Raw genomic sequence first — 20,400 nt, 5'->3', positions numbered from 1 at the left:
AGAATCTCAGCCCTACAACCAATCACAAGCCCAACCCTAAAAACCAGGAACCGATCAGAATCTCAGCCCTACCACCAATCACAAGCCCAGCCCTCAAAACCAAGAACCAATCAGAATCTCATCCGTACTACCAATCACAAGCCCAGCCCTAAAAACCAGGAACCAATCAGAATCTCAGACCTAATGCCAATCACAAGCCCAACTCTAATCCCTAAGCCAATAGAGAGAAGAGCCCCCAACAACCTATCACAACACCATATGCAACAACCAATAGAAACCTATATAATGGTAAAGTTAACTGAAGCCCAGTCCCTGTGGGAAGGGAGGCGGCAGCTGCTGCACTATGCAGAATCTCCATGGATACAGACAGGCTGAATCCACACTTCCAAACTAGCAGAGTCTACTTTCCAGGTAAGGGAGGGATTGTAAAAAAACACACTGAAATACTGCTTGTCGCGCACTCTGAAATGTGGCTTTTTTAAGGCAAAAACAGGGGCTGTAGACAGTTTGTAAACACAATTTAAATCACAGAAACAGATTAAGCAGTCTCCTAAACACACTCTGCAAGATGTATGTAGCCTTTTTTACTTAGAAAAGGGGGGGCTTTAGGCAGTCTTGTGCCACAAACTAGGAGGGAAATTTCACACAGTCACGGCTAAAAAACACCTCTTTAAAAGGCCAAGCTGCCTGAAACACAGAGAGTCTACAGTAAACAGGCACGGGTAGCAGTAAAAAACACTTTTAAACAAAAAATAAGATTTCCCAGAAAAGTCTGTCAACATTGGAATCAGCTGATACATTTTGCGCCAGGTTAGTTTAGTCTGACAGTAGGTTTAGTGCCTCCAAAATATGTTCTGTAAATGTAACACAAAATCAGGCATAATTAGGCATAAAACCCCCTAATTTGACCACTGATTAAGAGTGGTCTTTGCGCCAAAAGCTATCACCGTATGTCACGCCAGATTGCCCAGCCCCCCAGAGCTGACGTCCGAAGCTGTGCTGAAGGCGTCCTTTACCTCGTGCAGATATCCTGCTCCCAAGGCAGAGCTCTAATAAGGAATGGCCTCAGCTGTCTGTTCACAGGAATGCTGTGCGCTCCTCCTCAGAAACCCGCAAGGCAGGCTTTGCTACTTAATGCTGTAGGTGAAATTTAACACAGTTATTTTTAAATAGAGCTATATGAGCTTTTGGTTAATATATGGGAGCACCTGACCCTGGTCTCGCTAGCACCAATAAGGGCCTGATTTAGATTTCTGCGGATGGGTTTCTCCGTCACAACGGTGAGGGATACCCCATCTGCCGAAATATAAATCCCATTATTTCCTATGAGACTTAGATTTCAGCAGACGGGATATGTCACCATTGTGATGCAGTAACCTATTCACCAATATCTAAACCAGGCACATAGACAGTAACCCTACTGACTCACAACTTTAACATCAGTCTGTATGCAGTCTTGGGGAGCCAATGTGAATATCAAACAATATTTATTCAAGAGAATTTTTTTTTACAAGAGAAAATGTATTGGCTACACACACATCTTACATTTCATCACTTCTGGTCTTGGCAAAATAAAATATCTCAGTGTTGCTCACTCAACAGTACGGTGTTGTTACTTCTCTGTCTATTTAAAATCACCATCATCGCTATGTTAACTGTCCACCAGTGTAATCGCAGCCAAGGCATGTTTTGCGATAATAAACTGCTTCTTCAGGGCCAAATTCTTATGCAATGCAAAATTCGGGACAGTATCCAGATCTGCAGTCTATCTCTTTACTGGTTGGCTAAAAGCCTCTCCCTGTTGATAATGACCCCTTTGAAGTCACTTCTGCCATGCAGCTGCACTGATCAGGTCTCTACTCATGGCGTTGGCCCTGGTAAGCCCACATTGAACCTCCCAGTTCCTTGCCTAGCCCTTTGCAAATGCAGTATAACCTTGAGTGAGTGGCCACTGGTTTAGTGTGTCCTGGCATCACAGCAGAAGTTAGGGTTGTAGTTAACATAGGAGCCAGGACTGGGGTAGCCACAGTTGATGCAGGTTCGGGCCTCAAAGGGCTTGTGGGGCACTGTTGTCCATAATGGGGACTGGACAGTATTAGGGATGAGAGTGGAGAGAGGGTAAATTAGTTATGGTGAGAGAGGTAGTATTTGTACTTACTAGTCTCCACTCCTGTTGGAGCTCCCACAATGCAGTTGATAGTATGGACAGCACCTTCTCCTCCCAGGGCATGAGGTTGGGGGGTGTATGAGACACACAACCTGTTGCCAGGGCCTCTTGGTGTCCCCTGGAACGGAGTGACCCTCTGGGTCGAAATATTGAACTTCTATGGGCCCGGAATGATGTTATGAGAGCCCAGAATCATATCCAGAGGGCCCACAATGATCGCCTGAAGCACCACCAGAAGGTCCAAACTTTACATTCTGAGGTGGTGCAGGATGGTGTCAGAACATTGCCTACAAGTTAACTTATTTACACAGTACCTGAAATTGAAGGTTTCTTCACAATATGAATCAATAACATCATAACTAAAAATTACTGAAACAAGCTTTCTCATAAAATCATTTACAATTCACATTGTTTTGTTATTAAACCATACATATATACATAGTTTTCAGTTTAACTTATTTGCTACTTCTTGAGCCTACACACCCAATACACATTTCATAAAAATACAAAATGAGAATTAATGTAAGCTCAGGAAATAAACTACATCTATAGTAGTTTGCCAAATCTTCGTTTTAATATCATTTTAATATAAAAGTGTTATACATCTATAGTCCAGCAAGGCAGAGGAATACACCAACAATGTGTACAAACACTTGTCTACATAAAACCATCTGAGATGATACGACATTTAGATGTACAAACTGAAATATAAAACATTTTATGAGGCATAATGACAAAAAATAACTTTTATAATGTAAGGCAGTGCTGTAAAGTCCCTAAGGTCTGTCTCAATCTTAGCTAGGCCCAGGCTGCATCTTAGACCCTGGACATCACCACCTTCCCTGTTTTTGCAAAATCATTGTCATGTCTGTATAGTAGCACTATTTTCAAGAGACCTTATCTTTCCTAAGAAACATGACATCGTCCAGCTCTTTGATCCGTGACTGATACAAACTACAAGCTGACATTCATCTGGATCAAATGTTCATTCCTCATTAAATTAAGGATATATGTCAAATGATATAGATATTTGATCAAAGTCGTGCACTCTGAATTAATGTCTTTGTCCTTTATATATCTATCAAACCAACGTCATAAGATTATACTCCGGTGTCCATAAGCTAGCATGCACATTCCAGTCTCTACTGGGATTTAGGATATAAGGACTGTAATTTGACCTTTTGTTAGAGACGTCCTTTGCGCGGGTTATCACCTGAGATTCTGACAGAGAGGATCTCATCTACTGCCAGTGCACTTCACACTTCGCAGATGACACATCTCACCTGCAGCCTGCAGGAGATGGAGCCCAGCCCCAGAGGAAGACTTACTGTTGCCGCAGTGGGTGTTTAACCTTTCTGGGAAGCAGTTTTCCCGCCTCCACCGATAACCACAGCCCTTTGGAATTCAGGGCGTCTCCTCTCCCAAAGAAACTCTAGAATGCAAGTTTCTTTGCCTTCCATGCTCTCCAGGTAGAGCATATAGACATAGGAAATAGGGAGTTAGGTTTTAGATAACATTTAATGATGTTTTAGCAATACTGTGAATGTTCATTATAATTCTCGATACTTGAAACCTGTCTCCTGGATGTTTTTATAATACTGGTGTGGTTGCTTTAGATGTACTGAGAAACAGATTATTGCTGTAGTAATAAATACCTTGAATGTAATAGCATTTCATTCTTCTGAGTATGGTGTGTGTAGTAATGTAAAAAACAAAATGAGGTTGGTGCAGTTTCCACGGGGCCCCTGATCCCTTTATGGATCGTTAGTAGCCCAAAAGCAACACTGCTATGTCAATCACACACTGAATAGTGTCTTGCAGGGTAACAATGAATTAGCCCATAATCCACCCATGGAGAGCCTCCCTGACACAAAGTAAGGCAATACTCTGTATTAACTAAACAACACAAAGCCACGCAAAGTGGCTCTGCGTGGCTTAGTAAATAACAGTTAAGGGCTAGCAGTGGCTTGTGATGACCGTGTGATGCAAGCACAATGCAAGTCGTTAGTATATTTAATACAATTTGTAAGAAGCAAGCAACAACAGCTGTAAAACACAAAATCCTAAACAGCATGGTCACCATTATATGTAAGATGTTGCAAACATACTAGTGAACATTCAAAACACATTTAGAATTTAAAAATACTTTGAATATAAAGAATAACAGAATCTGAAATTTGAGGATTAAATTCTAAAAGAAGATATGCCCATAGGGAACATACGCAAATGACATTTTCTTTCCAGTCACTTACCTTCATGAAAAGATGTTTTTAATGTGTTCACTTCTGAGGTCATTGTCTTCATCCTCATCACACTCAAGTTGCTGACACATATCACCAGCATCACCCTGGGCTTCCCACTGGTAATCCTCATCAAGGATGAAAGAAAGGTTTGTCTGCAGGGCAATGTTGTAGTGCATACAACAGAACACTACAATCTTGTAGACTGTGCCAGAAGAGTAGAGGACTCCTCTGCTTTTGTCCAGGCACCTACAACGTACCTTCAGGAGCCCAAAATCCTTCTCAATGAGATCCCTTGGGCACTAATAGTCATCATTGAAGCAGACATCCCCTGTGTTGTTGGGTTCCTAGAGATGTAAAAAGCCAGGGACAGCTTAGATAAGTTGAACCCCCTGAAATAGATAACCAAAAGAGCAAACATAAGTGAAATTATGTTTGAAAGAGCACACTTTTTCCACAAAAATGAACATCAATACAATGTTTGAAACTTACCAACAAGCCAGGCCCTCCTTAGTGCACTGTCTGCCATCTGTTGGTGTATGCAACTGTTGAGTAATACTAGAGAGTCACAAGTGGAATCTGGAAATCTTGCACACACGCTGGTGATACATAGCTGTGCTATGCAAACCACTGCACACCCATTGCAGTACATTGGCTCCCGGTCATTAGTGGGAACAAATGCAACATGGGTTCCATCTATGGCACCAAGCCCATGTGGTATACCTCCCAAGCTACAGAACGCTGCCTTGATATTGGTTAGGACAGCATTACCCATTGGAAGCTGGATGCAGTCATCCATACATCTGAGCATGACATCCAGGAACTGAGTACAGCTGAAAAAGAAGGCTTTGCCATTCCAGTGGAGTTGCTAACTGTACATTAGAAGGAGACAGCAGCACATCAATGTCACACTACCATAATATTCACAATAGGTAGGATGGCAGTCTGAATTGTGATGTCACACAAAAGTTCTGGTTGAATTAGTTAGTCTGAAGGCTCAAAGGTGTTGTAGGACGTCCAGTACTGCTTAATGAAGTGCCTTTCCTGCATTGATTCTAGATCCTGATGTGGTTTTTACATAAGTTCATTACGTTGACGTCTTGCCAGGGGTGGTTGATGGACATATGTATAACATATGAGTGCAACGTGTCAATGTTGCAGGTTCACACGTTTGAAGGACATATGTCAAACATCCTATAATTAGGCCCATGTCTAAATACAGACATAAACAAAAATATAATCAGATATGTCAAATTATATACATTTTGACATACATTATGTCAAGAATGTGAACACGTTATATAATGTTAGTTATATACTTTGAATTATTTTTTTAAATATATAAACATGTATTGAAATTAGTACCATGCATCAACACTCACCAAACTGACATAATACATAAATAAAATATTTTTGGTTAATTAACATATATTTTAATGTAATGAATTGTTATTTGTTTATAAATGCTTAACTAGTCTCTGGATGGTCTACACATATTGCATTTTTTAAATGTATTTCTATCATTTTTTGACCATTTTGTCAAGGTTCACATAGATTACACTGGGGATGGTGTATACCTTATGTTTTTAATGGGAGCATTCTAGTTGTATATGATGGAAGCACCATCATAGATGAGGATGATTATGTCACTAATGTACTATTGGTCTGCCATGTTGTCAAGCATACTCTTTGCACGTCTTTTTGATGGCAGAGGAAACAGAGCGGATGACTGATGTATCCATCATGGATGAGTGTCTGCTTGGGGGATTTAAGCTTTACTTGAAATTAGTTCATTAGCAAATATTGTGCTAGCTTTTAGGCTTTGCGGGTAGGTATTCTGAATCAAAAGTGACAGATATCCCATCTGCCTTAGTACAATTGCTGGATGATATGTTGTGCTTGCAACAAGCCAGACAGAACAGTCATGGCATTTGTGATGGAGCAACCGTCTGCAAAAGAAATCAAAATTAGTCCCATTATGATATCACATTGTGCACTCTTTGATGTGTGTACCTTTTGCTGTTGTGCTATTGACCTCGATGTGTGTCTATGTCTGCTTTCAGCTTCCCCCAAGCCAGAGAGCAAGATGCTGACCACACTTCAGGAGACCAGCAGAAGAACCAGTGAGAGTCAGAAGGTGGAGCCACTAACTCAGAGGGACCTGGTGGCAATGAAACTGTTTGAACTGGCCAGGAAGCCACTACTACATCAGAATATGAGGCCAGGCCTCTGACTTGGATCAGCCTGTCATGGTAGGGGCTGAATGAACACAGGCCAAAACATCTGTTGCTGTGGCCGCCACCACCAGCACCACCTTTCCTCCTGTCTCTCCTGTACAAAGCCAGCACCCAGAAGGCAACTGGACTGAGAACTCCTCCCCCTGTCCCCATCCCTCCAACACTGGTGTCAGAGCAGTCAATGGAGGTTTCATAGGAACCTCTCTGTGTAGTGGATGCATTGTGGCATGCGTTCACGGGGTCAGACACCAATAACTTGGGTGACATGCACCGTGCCCTGCCTGCCTCACAGAGAGTCCCTGGTTCTGCCAGTGCCTCTTCTGTCACCGGTGCTTTCACCCCAATTTTCCTATTGACCCAATTCCTCCACTATGCCACTTTTCCCAAAATTCCCCTATACTCCAAAACCTTCCCATGCCCCAAAGCCTCGCCATTCCTGAGGTCATTCCTCCCCAGACACCCCTGGCCTTGTCCCAGCTAAAAATATCCTGAAAACCCAACCCCATTCCCCAAAACATGTTCCAGGACATCCATCTGCTCCAGGAGGAGAACACTACTACCCCCAGGTGGAGGCAAGAGGAACACCTGAGGCCTAAAACTCAGACTGTCATGGGCCACTATTCTTGCTTCCCCCAACTCTGGACTTTCTCAACAATTATTCTTTAAAATACTGTAATACTGGAAGAATATTGGTATTGCCCCTATGTATTTTATTTTAGTATACATGTTAGAGTTGACCCTTTTATATATGTTGTTTACTTGTAGAAGTATTTATTTTTAAAGAATGTTATAATGTTTGCCATAAATTACTGCATATTCCAATATGGTGCTCATGTTAAGCATTAACTTCCATTTCCAGGTCTTGTCATTTCCTACATAATTCATTGTGGGAGATGTAGTTTCGTCCCATTCCTACACATGTAAAAGGAAGTAGCAGTGTTGTTGTGAGGGATTACTGTGTGTGGCATTCAGAGTGGGAGTGTGGGTGACTACAATTCACTTTATTAGTTTTGTGATAGAATGTATGCATACTATCAGATGTTTGGGTTCACATATAGTCCATATCATATATTATGTATCCGTCAGTGTAGGCTAAGTATATGTGTGCCATGTCTGGAAGGTCAGTGTGTATCTGCCCTTGATAATTTGTGCCAGATATAAAGATGTAACATATTTGGGATCTGGAAATATGTACTTGTGGTACATGACTGAATCATTTGATGGTGGTGTGTGTGATTAGTGAGTAAAGTGGGATCATGGGTAGGCTCAGAATATTATTGTGATTTTTTCAAAACACATCAATTTAGGAAGATTATTAGTATATTTTTCTTTTGCAAAAAAAGTAAAACAGCTTAGTTATAATCTTTTACAAGCAGTTACCATAATGTGTGTCTGACTATGTAGTTTTATAAAAAATGTGCATTTACTTACTGACTTGAGATGTGGAGGGTGCGTGGGGGTTAGCAATAGAGGTGAGTATTTAATAAAGATATGCAGTGTGAGGTATGTGGCCGTACAGGGAGACAGGGTAAACTGCTGCTAGATATGGGTTGATATAAATGAAGGTAGATTTAGTGCCATTGGTAGTTAACACACATGTATTAAAACGTGTTAAAAGATGTACTTACCTTCTATTTTGTTGAGGATTGTGCTGTTGTTCCTTCAACACAGCTAGATAGAGTCCCGGGGTTTTCAAATAGCAGTGACATATTAGTAGAGTAGGTTTTGTGGTTGTTGTCGGTGAGGTTTGGCTATTCAGGCTCCTTTTCACTCAACATAGGTGTGGCTGGTGAACTGCAATTTTCCATCAACATAAATTACACTCTAGATGCAGCAGACAATAGTGGCCTCAAGTTGCTCCCTCTGTCAGATTTGGTACACCAACATGGATGGAGCAATGAAAACGTAGCAGAGGCGGCAGATGTTGGACAGAGTGTCGTCAGCCAGACCGCAATACTCTAGATCCAACAGAGGGACCTCCATGGTGGTGGACAGGTAAACAGACGGGTTTTTGGTTACCCATTCACATCCACCAAACTCTAAATCAGACCCCAGGTTCCCTTTTTTGGATCAATAAAACAATTTGGCAAAAAGTCTCAACATCTGCCATTGCCAAGGAGACAGTTTGGCCACACAGCATCATTGTTCCTAAAAAATACATCACATAGGTTTACAAGCCTGTGCAATTTTGCAAATCTTGACCATTCTATCCCCATTATTTATGCTACTGAATTACTCAGTACTGCAACATTAGCGAGTACAGTGTAGACTGTGTGTAAGTTTACTGGACGATTCCAAAGGTTCCATCTACTCAAGTCTGTTAACTTAGTTTTGAGTTGCGCTAGGGAAGCAACACACGCAAACCTGGCAAGAACAGCAGAGACTTTGCACAGCAGATAGAATGTGTTAATCAGAAATTAGAGAAGCATTTTGTTTTGTTGTGCAATTAAAGTAGTTGTTTCCTACCAAAGAGAAAGCAATGTGATAGGCATTAAGTTACTATGCGTCATATTTACAGATGCATTGCACCACTTTGCAACCCTATGCGCTACATTATGCCTGCACCAGGTATAATGTATGCAAAAGAGCATTCCTCCTTTTGGGTGGCCCGAAAAAATAGTTCAAGGAAATCTATGAGATTTCCTTGTGCCATTTTTTACGGCACTTTTAATGCCTGTTCAGAGCAGGCGTTAAGAGGGGGCTTCCATTATTTAGAATGGGCCCCTATTTAGTCTGCAGGAGTAGCACTAACATTTTGGCATTACTCCTGCAGAGTACATCATTAGCGTCACATTGAATGATGCTATTGCCCCCTACCCTGCACCATGGTGTGCTATATTTTAAATACGGCGCACACATGGTGGCGGTAGGGGGGTGCTAAGGGGCACAGGGAAAGTGGCGCTGCACTGGGTGCAGCGCCACTTTCCATAAATGTGCCCCTATGTCTGCTGGTTGACTGTTGAGTAGTGCTTAATTTGTGCCACTGGTTGCCGGTGGTGCCCATCAACACTTATTTCTGGGCACCAGCACTAATTTTTCCTCATCAGACTTTGACCCTCAACGAGAGAAAGAAAAACACAAAAGACGGAAGACAAAGACGGAATAAGAGTGACAAAAGGAGAAAGCAGGAATGAAAAGAATGTGGAGGTGTGGGTTTAAGGGGCAGGGAGTGCCTGGTCTGGAAATAAAGATGCATGAGAGGGATTAAGACTAAGCAGCCTTAGAACTCTGCACCACACCCTTCTGCAGCCCTGGCCGCAGCTTCTGAGCAAAATGTTTGGGCTCCAGCACTTATTGTTTTACAGTTTAAGCACTGTAGTTGAGTACTGAGCTCTTGACCCCCACATTACCTCCCTTAAAAGCCATGGGGTTGCTGTCACTACCCTTAGGGTCAAGACACAGAGTTGTACTTGGCCCAGTACACAGGGCCATAGTAGTATGGACCTGCGGACACCAGTGGAAAATGACCTCAACCACCGTAGTTGACCCCAGTAGCTCCTGTCTTCTAAGTAGCCCACCCAACAATGTCTAGCTGAGACACAATCTTGTAAATTTCAAACCACATCTCCATTCTTGAAGAAGAGACACCAAAAGAGGGAAACAGTGTGTATTTAGGTCAAAGCGGATGGTGCTCTCAGAATTCAACTCCCTATTTGTACGGCATGTTCACCACTCAAACTGAGTTCACTTCAGTAGAGGCACCAACTAATACAAACATGCACCGATTAGAACTATTCCTTGTTCACAGTTTACTTGAAGACAAAGGGCCTTATTTTCCTTAAATGCATTATGCAGTACTACAATAGTAATACTCACATACTGCAAAATGCAAATTACAAACCTGAGTGCAGAGATCTCTGCTTCTGCCACTCGTGTCTTTTTAGTGTGAAGAACTCAGCCTTGCGTAGAGAGATCTCTGCTTACGTAAGGCAATATTTTAGTTGTAAATGGGGAAGGGACCAGGGGAAGTGACTAGAAAATGGCTACTCCTAAACCAGGGGGGGGGGGGTTTAGGGCAGGATGCAGAGAGGTTTTGGGAGAGGAAAACATCCACTCACAAAACAGTAAACCCACCACTCTCACCAAACTAAACTTCTCAAATTAATAAAGCCAAAAAGGTCCAAGCAAATTAGCGACACCAAGATAAAAGCACTACTGGACCGCACTGAAGGAAGCTCCAACAGCTGCAAAGAGACCTTCTAGGTCATCAAGGGTTTCACCTCACCCTCATCCACTGTCACAACATTGCTGCCTCCCAACAACACTGCCACAATCTATCCAACTTCTTCCACAGCTAAATTGCAAACATCTATAGCAACATCGCACACCGACCCACCCCCAGAGAACTCATCGCTAACCTACCTACCACCAACCATGACAGCACCCTGATTCAATGGACAACCCTCACCAGAAATGACACAGCTCAATCATGTGGACCATCCATGCCCCCACTACATCCACAACCTGGGAACATCAGCAATGAGCACCACCCTCACCCACATCATCAACAACACCTACATCATGTCCACCACACTCTTAGATGAAAGAAAACTTGCAGAATTCAAAAACCTCCTCAAGAAGCCCACAGCTGCCTCTTCGTATAAGCATCCCAGGGCCACACACCTACACACCTTGCCCAAGCACCTGGATACCCTCTCGAATGATTAGAGCACTATACAAGTCAACATAACATAACAAATCAGTAGCAAATATGTCTATTTTGTTTAATGGTAACCAATATATGCAATAATTTAAATAAAAAAAAAAAATTAAATGAGACTTTTAAACTTTTGTTAAGACATTAAAATGATTTAAAGGAATTCAATACATGACTTTTAACAAAATGTGATGCCAATCAAAAAATAAAAAAAATAAAAATGTGATTGAGGGATTTTAAAAAAATTATTCTTTAGGAAATATTTATAAAATAAATACATGTATTTTAATTATTTAATACTTATTTAATAAGATAAGTTACTTTACTGTAACCTTTTCTTTTGTTTCTTATCATTTCTAGGCTATTAATAAACATTTTAATTATTTTACGTGTATATTTATATTAAAATACTTGTATTTTTTGTTTTAAAGACTAATAAACAATGTATTTCCCTAAACTTTCCCATAGGGAGATCCCTGCCTCGTTGGTGGAGATCTCAACTTATGTGTGAAAAGTTACTAATAGCAACTTTCCATCAGTAAATCCTGTAGTAGGGGGCTCCGCACAGTAAAATGGTGAATCACACAAATTTGCAACTCGATTTACTAGTAAATATTCTAGTGAGTAAATCTACACATGTATTTTTTGCTTTGTGAATTGGGCCCTTAATGCCAATGAAAATATATTTTCAAAGTATTAACTGGGTAGTCTGTCTCTTTAGCCACAACATATTTCAGGGTATATTCTGCTTCCTAAGGCCTCCAATTAGGACAACTCGATCAATCAATCAATCAAGAATTTGTAAAGCGCACTACTCACCCGTGAGGGTACAAAGGAGGTTGTAATGTGCTGCATGAGGACTTCCTAACGGACTTTCAGCAAATACGTGGCCTTAAAGACAATATCTGCATTGACGTAGCTTGGTTCCCAGGGCTGTATCATGGATAACTAAGCTGAAACTCAAAGCACAAATATTCAAATGTTTTGACTTCAATGAATAGTCCTAACAGGGAGGGTGGCAGGAATCTATGATACACCACAACGTCACCTGAGAGTGGAGAGAGGGCTTGAACTGCAATATACTCCCAAACGTTTTACATGCTATCAGCAATATATCCTCCACACTGAGCACTGATTCTTCAATATGCAAGAATCCTTGAGGACTAGAGTGCTCTGGGTGAAAACATACCCAAGAGCAGTGCTTCATGATATCATATCACCTCAGTGTTTACAGAAAATAGTTTTTCCAACTTGAAAAAAATTTATCAAGTGCACATCATGAGAAACTCATGTTCAGATTGAATTCCAGTATTTATTACATCTACAAGATTTGGTTCCATTACAACTTCAGCTTTGGCTTTCACAACCCGTTCCTTAATACACCGTTTCCCTGAACCAACCTTGACCGGGAGATCACCTTACCTGTGTACTCTGGACCTTGTTTGAACTCTCTCGGTTCTTGACATTCCTTGCCCTGTTGCGTCTTACAGCGTCCCAGCCTTGATATCCCTCAATTGTAGTGAGCATAGTGTTTCCCCAGTCTTACACATGTGCTGTGTGAGTTTCAATGGACAGACTGTGGAATTCTATGTATTGTTCTGTGTGCTTTGAAAAATGTAACCAAAGGAGATATAAGAGAACAGGTTGGAGGCAAAGTTACCTCAATCCTATTATGTTGTAGTTAAGAGAGCATAGAGGCATCCACGCCTACACGGCCAACAAGAAAATCAAAAGATGCAACTGACAGGTAAACCTAAAGAGATGTAGACAGGTTTATAAGTCATTCCCTTAGAAGTGACATGAGTGAAAAGAGTGAGAGAGTAAATTAGTGCAGCCAGTGGGATGGCATCAAGGGTGAAAGGGAGGGGGGCAAGGAATGTGGTACAGTCCACTATCCAAGAAATACACCTTGCCTTGATTTGTATCTGTCTAGTTAAAAAAGGGAGAAGTAACATTGATAAAGTCAATAGGTCTAGTTTTAATATGCTATCAATTACAAACACAGGCAGGAACAAATCTGCACAGACCATTCAGGCTGCCTCTTTCTGTGTCTCAGATGCATGGTCTGTGATCCTCAAATTCAAAATGCCCACTATGCTGCTTTACCTTCTTGTATTCCATGTAGAGTAAATATGTTCTAATGCGTATCCCCACGCCATTCTCCCCAGAAGAAATGCAGTAAGTGATATACCCATTCATACGGTTGAGATTGGCAACAAAGCCACGACCCTTCGCCCAGGTGCTGATGGACCTCTGAACAAAAGTTTCCTTAGATTCCGTGGCCTGAGCCGCAGCCTGGATCTTCTCCCAGATCCGTGGCACTCCGAAAAAGAAGGTGGGCCGGACCTCCTTCAGGAAATCAATAAGTGAGCCCTGCAGGGAAGAAAACATATGGTGAGCTGGCAGGAAACTCCACTGAGTTGGTTCAGAATTAAATATTTTGTGTTCTGGAGGTCTTTCTAGGACTGTAACTTGAACGTTCTGCGGATGGACAATCAACAAAAAATTCATTTCATCTAACTTCTCTATTTTGGATTAAAAAAGGCACACTCGCAAAAAAAGCCTTAACTTCTGCTTTTGCTAAGGGGATAGTCTGGCCACAGAGTAGCTTTCTTCTTTAAAAAACATATCCTGCAGGTTTACAAGTTGGAGCGCTTATGCAAATTTATCTAATTTTTTTTTTTTAAAAAGCTCTATTCGGAGGCAATAAGTATCCATAAAAGTGGCATTCACAATTGAAATCCCAAAATATATAAACAGATGATAAAACAATGCACAAATTGTTACAGCAGTATGGGAGCAATGAAACATCATAGAAGCATTATAAAAGCATAGTACTGCGGGCCCTCACAGCAGATCTTACTAGCATTTGCAATGCAATGGGTCTCGCATTTGCTCGAATTAGAGCTATTAGCATTGTAAACTCCTAACCGGACTTTTCTTGCCACATAAATAAAAAAAATTAAGTAAAACAGTTTCACATAAGCGAGCCGATTCACAGCGCCACGGCTGCCATGAGCATGAGCGCGAAGGAGAGACACAAAAAGAAAAAGGAGTTTGCTCGCAGTCAAACTTATCGGCAAAAGTGCAATTGTCCATGTAACAGGGGCGATGGTCAGGGCTGTAACAACCCCCCCGACTCCCCAGCCCCCCAAAGGAGGGACAAAGATAAAGCATTTACCAATGTCATCAAAAGAGTTTTGAAGGGAAAGTCCACGAACAAGTGGTAGTGATGGGTGTGAGGTTGGCATGGTTAAAAGCCCACGTCGGTGGCTTGCGTGCTGCTATGCTCGACCTAAAAAGGGCCCAGACAGGGAAATGAATAAACTGAGTGGGTCATTACCCAGGAAATGCGTATAGAGGTTGGGCTTCCATCTGCTACATTAGGTATCGCTAAGAACTGCATGCCTTGACCAAAATAACAAAAAGACTACTGTAGTGTCGCTGATCGGTGACGTAACCGATCAGCTGACACTCCCAGTTAGAAGGGGTTACCCAAGTGGGGGTTCCCCCGATGTGGAGGCGGGTTCCCCCATCCTTGATTGCATCTTTTGGTTTGCCCCGCGGCCTCCGGTCCGGGGCTATAAAATAAACAGGGCGTGGTCGGAGGGGACACTGCAGCAGCGCACCGCGGTCCTCCAGCACCACGACGGACCGCGAGAGCATGAAGCCGGGCCGCAGCCGACCACACGGTTTTTGAACACAAAACGGCTGTCGGTGTTTTCATTAATGCAGCGCATGCGGCGCTAACGTGTCGGGAACCGCCGGAGGCTTCCCGACACTACAACTACTACCCAGACTGGGACAGGGTTGTCAAACACCACGTCACACCTTACCGCACAATGGTTACGCAGTGTTTTGATTTACTGCACAGTCCCGGCAATGTGAAACAAAGATACTGCAGCGATCAAGCTGAAAAACAAACAAACTGAAATATCTAAGAATGAAATCTATTTCATGGTGTAATGCAATTCTGCATTGGAGAGGTCAGCACCTAGTCCAGCGATACAAAGGTCACTGCTCTGTGAACAGCTTGTGTGGGGCAGATGGCTGAAGAGGTCAGGGGAGTGGTCCTAAGCTGACCTCAGCAAAACACAGGCATGTCTGCGACACAGAAGGGAGCTGTTTGCAAAAATCACACCCACATCTGGAAATCCCAGTGAGCCCTCACTCTGAGAATTCTGGGGGTTATTACAACTTTGGAGGAGGTGTTAATCCGTCCCAAATGTGACGGATATACCACCAGACGTATTACGAGTTCCATAGGATATAATGGACTCGTAATACGGCTGGTGGTATATCCGTCACTTTACCCCCACTTTTGGGATGGATTAACACCTCCTCCAAAGTTGTAATAACCCCCTCTGTCTGCATACTATTCATATTTCTTTATTCACTTTTAACGCTGCAATTCTAAGAAATAAAGCAGAGAAGCCTGAAATGAAAACATGGTTTCCCTCCCTGGGAGGTTTGAAAGGCTTGGAGAGGGGTAGACTGTTCTGTCAACGAACAGCAGCAGGTGGTTGGCTGTGTAATGCACTGACCTCCCCTCTCCGGAGTGATGGATTTGTTTAACAACACTCGTTTTCTGCCCAATGAATAATAGAATGCTTTGCGGCGGGAAATGTTTCTTCAGGAAGGAAGAATGCAATAGAGTGCCGTTGTGTGAGCGGTTGTGACGTTGTAAATCAATTCGCAGTTTCCGTGTTAATTTGAAATATTACAAAATATTCCGTTTTTATGGCGCTGGCATGTATATGTAAACACCAGGCCTACTGCTACCGCCAATAATCTCCCTAAAATGTGTGCAACATCTCTGGTACGTTAACTCCCTAAATATACTGTATACAGTCAGTACATCTGGTTGGCTTGTTTTCTTTTAAGCATTGCACAGAGCTTTCAAACCATGTCGAGCCAAGTTTATGCTACAGCATACAATCACCAAATGAACTGAATAAGAAAGATAGATTACGTGGCACACAGACTCTCAATTTCATTCAGTGCCTCTTGGGTTATTTCAAAAATGGCCTTTCTACCACTGTCCTGGATTATTTTATTCGCATACGAAAAATCGATATCTAATACTGTCTACATAACGACAAAATAATCTTTAAATTAAGCCACCCAGTATCTCGAAAACTAAACCAAAACAGCACAAAAAAAAACTTAAGCTAAAATACAGTTTTTGGATACTGCCCTGTTTCTAAGGCGACACAAAGTCGTATATCTTATGTTTGTATGAACTGTGAGCGTTCAGCTGGCAAGGACTAGGAAACTGCTCCTATTCGTCGAGCGGTAGAGAGGCCCAGCAGGGCTTACTCTGAGACACGTGCGAGTAACAGAGAACACCCCCATCGCTCACCATCCCTAGTTAGAGCTATTCCCGTTTTAAACTCCCAACCGGACTTCTTTTCTTGCCACATAAACTGAAAAGTAAATCAGTTTCACATAAGCGAGCTGACGGCTGCCATGAGCATGAAGGAGACACACAAAAGGAAAGAGAAGTCTGCTTGCAGGGAAACGTATCAGCAAAAGTGCAATTAGTCATGTAACCGGCAAAAGTGCAATTAACCATGTAACGGGGTCGATGTCATGCCAAGCTCTCGATTACTGCCCAGCAAGATTGCGCTGCCTGCAAAGTAAAGACTAAGAAAAAGTTGTCCAGAAACCATACAGAAAACATGGAGACTCGTATGTTTTCATTAGTTGGTCGGTGAGCTCGAGGAGGGCTAAACACCGGAAAAGGCATGACGTATGCATGCCTTTCACAAATCAAATGAAGCAAATTGTAAAAGGCAAGCCCACGAACCAACCAAACTGATGGGCATGACATGGGTGTGGTTACACGCCCGTACAGAGATAACAACATGGACGGAGTGCTTTGTGCGCTCAACCATAAAAAGGACCAGGTATGAAAAATAACTTCATCATCTGCCAGCTGTAATAGAAAATTAAAAGCTAGTTTACAATGTCTAATATTACAGCATTTCTTTTACAAAAGCGGAATTAAAAAGTGTTTGTTTACCTTCCATAAAATTTACATAAAAGTGCAAAGTGCATCATTGATTGTTCGGACTTGCCATCACAAGGACATGGTCTATCATCTTGATTATTCGTAAAACCCAGCAGAAAGCACAACAGGTATTTTACTGTATCAGCTCTAAAGCGGATTAATAAGGAGCGCAACCAACGTCCACGGGCACGCCACAGATAATTGGTGGGACAATTTAGTGTGAGCAAGCTAAGATAGTTAATAATGCTGGGCTTCTCAGCCTCTATGCCAAATGTCCATGAGCGCACACAGTCATAAAGTGCTTGTCGAACATACCTTGTACTTAAGTCATTACATGTTTCCGGCTCAGTCAAAAGGCACGTTGCTAGCCAATTTTGGAATATTCAGATTTTACACAAGCTAACCTAGGAATTCAAAGACCCTATCACATGACAGGCGGACCAGTTAAATGTCCCTCGACAGGGTAGCCTCATCATTTCTCCAAATTGACAGCCACATGAGCGGTGACCTGGATTTAATGCAGACTAATAAATAGTGAAGGCCCACTTTGGGCTGAAAGCAGTTTCCCTCCGAATTGGTTCTCTTCCTGCTCAATAGCCTCCAATTGCAAAATACCCCACACCTCAGCCCTGTACATTGCAATAGAGATACATTGTGACATATGACTGTAATAAGGGGAGGGGAGAAACCCCCATCTATTGGCGGCGGGAGAGCATAGAGGGCGCCATTTGCCCTAGACAACTTTATCCTACGCTGAAAAATATTTGGGGCCCAAGACCCGGAGGTGGAAAAAGTTACCCCTAAGTAAGAGAAGGTGCCAATGCTACTCAGGGAATTAGCGCCAACAGATAAGGTTGAGTGTTGCATACGCTGTGGCCTGTATCCATATCCATAATATGTGATTTTGTAAAATCTGTGCGGAAATCCAAAGCGGTCATAAAATCCACAAAGGCAAGCACCAGCAGATGCAGAACCCTTTGTGTACATGTCATGAGCACTGCGTCATCCGCATATAAAAGCATTGGTTACAACATGCCTTTTATTTTGGGTACATCAGGGGTAATTAGTCAATGGGGGGGCCCAAAAGTCAGTATTGTATTTTATTAAATTGATTGGGAAACTTTGATTGATGGCCTCCACTACTTCGCCCAGTGTTGTCTGAATGCCTGTCAGATGGTTGTTATCCATTACTAACACACCATCAGAGGGAGGTACGACATAAATTTTTTCTAAGTGGACCTCCCATGTCCTACTAGCGATGTGGCAGGAAATCGAGGGCACAGGCTGATTTTTACATCTCATGTCCGCAACAGTAGACCAAAAGGATGCTGTCTTTTAAGTAGTGCGCCTGCACTATTAAGTCCCACTACTGCTCTATTACTTCCTTCCGGCGCATAGACGGGACCTCTTTATATTGCTTCCGTGAATGCGCCACCATTGAATGGTCCCTGGGTTTAGTAGCAAGAGCCCTCCTCAAGGCACGTTGACCATGGAGTACTCTGTGGGGCACAGAGGCTTTGGGGGATTTTCCTAGTATTGGAACATAAGCCAGTCACTGCTCCCATGCACTGATGATCAGCATCCTCCACCACTAAACACTTTTCCGCCAACCCAATATTCTCCTTCAATATAAACCTGAAAAATCCGGGCCGGTTCCTGCCTTTTCCACACTAATCTTAAGTTATCCGTGGATGGCTGAAGGTTACTTGCCCCTTTGTGTACCCTAAGGGCCTCATTTACAATGTTTTAACACAGGGCAGCATCGCAAGCCTTCTTGCAGCGCTGCCTGTGTCAAAAGGGCAGGGATGCTTTGTATCTACACGATATGAAGCATTCCTGTCCTTTTCCACTCATCTGGTGCACAAATTGCTGCCATGCACCAATGCAGGCACCCTTGTATCGTGGTGCGAGGGTGCCTGCATTGAGGGGATGATTGTTTTTGTGCAGGAAGGAGCAGGAGAGATGTTTAATCGTTCTATGTGTTTTGCAAAATGCAGCACGCATACAAAGAGGAAATAACACGGAGAAATAAATATATTTCTCCTCGCTGCATCACCCTTAGGCCACCCCTGGGGTGGTGTGAGCTTTTGACACATTCCCATGTTTTCAATACCTTGTAAATCTGGGAAAGTGTCAAAATCAATGGATGTTGCATGGGAACATCCACACTACACCCATGGAAATGCCTCCCTGATGCAAAGTTAGGCCACGCAGTAACTTTCTCTGCGTTGCCCTACTCAATGTCTACAAGGCCATGAAATGTCACACAAACTGGCTTTAAGTGCCCTTGTAAATATGGGTCAACACCCTGCGCCACCGGTGAGTCACAAAAAGTGATGCACTGGCGACACAGGCTGCTTGTAAATAAGCCCCTCAGTTTTTCCTTTGGGCATGTTAGCAATGTAGTCTCAATGGGGTAATGACCATCATAGTTGGAGGGAACCACTGCTCCGTAAAGAAATATATCTTCCAAATAACATCTAATAAAGTTATAGTGCCTGATTTAGACTTCTGCGGATGGGTTACTCCATCACAATATCCCGTCGGCCAAAATATAAATCTCATTATTTCCTATGGGATTTATATTTTGGCAGCTGGGATATCCATCACCATTGTGAAGGAGTAATCTGTCCTCCGAAATGTAAATCAGACCCATTGTATTTTATGGAAGCACTCCCTTTAACCCTAAAGTGGGAAAGCTGGGGATGCTTGTACCCGCTATCTCCAGCACATTCACTAAATCTAAGGATGCTACGTAGGACGTCAACTCCTGGCTTCTAGAGTCAATATTAACATGGGGGTGTCTGCAAAAAGTGTACCATAAGTGGGGGAGAGTCCAACATTAAAAGCTCCTGACAGACAGAGATAAGCAATCTGCACTTTGGTAGCAATACCATCTAACAGCAGGGTAATGTGATTAAACAATGCTGCAAATATGGTGGTTGAGACGTTAAAGAAGTCATTATAGGAAAAACTGACCAGGTACAGGTTCAAAAAGCTATTTAGCAACACAACTTGGAAACTACTAATCATGTTTCCAGGAACCTAGTATTACCCATAGCAGCTTTACTGACCCAAACCACTAA

General features: G+C 42.5%; 1 protein-coding gene across 1 annotated transcript in view; it reads right to left on the bottom strand.

Annotated features, from left to right (window-relative positions):
• The window catches only part of LOC138251794 (long-chain-fatty-acid--CoA ligase ACSBG2-like), a 244,117-nt gene that overhangs the window by 79,546 nt on the left and 144,171 nt on the right, over window positions 1–20,400 (bottom strand). Inside the window, exon 8 of the mRNA XM_069205679.1 lies at window positions 13,493–13,674. Coding sequence (XP_069061780.1) covers window positions 13,493–13,674 — 182 coding nt within the window. The remainder of the gene's footprint in view (window positions 1–13,492; window positions 13,675–20,400) is intronic.

This window comes from Pleurodeles waltl, chromosome 1_2 (genome assembly GCF_031143425.1).
Source record: "Pleurodeles waltl isolate 20211129_DDA chromosome 1_2, aPleWal1.hap1.20221129, whole genome shotgun sequence".
NCBI classification, from domain to species: domain Eukaryota; kingdom Metazoa; phylum Chordata; class Amphibia; order Caudata; family Salamandridae; genus Pleurodeles; species Pleurodeles waltl.
This window is presented reverse-complemented; position numbering and strand designations above follow the sequence as displayed.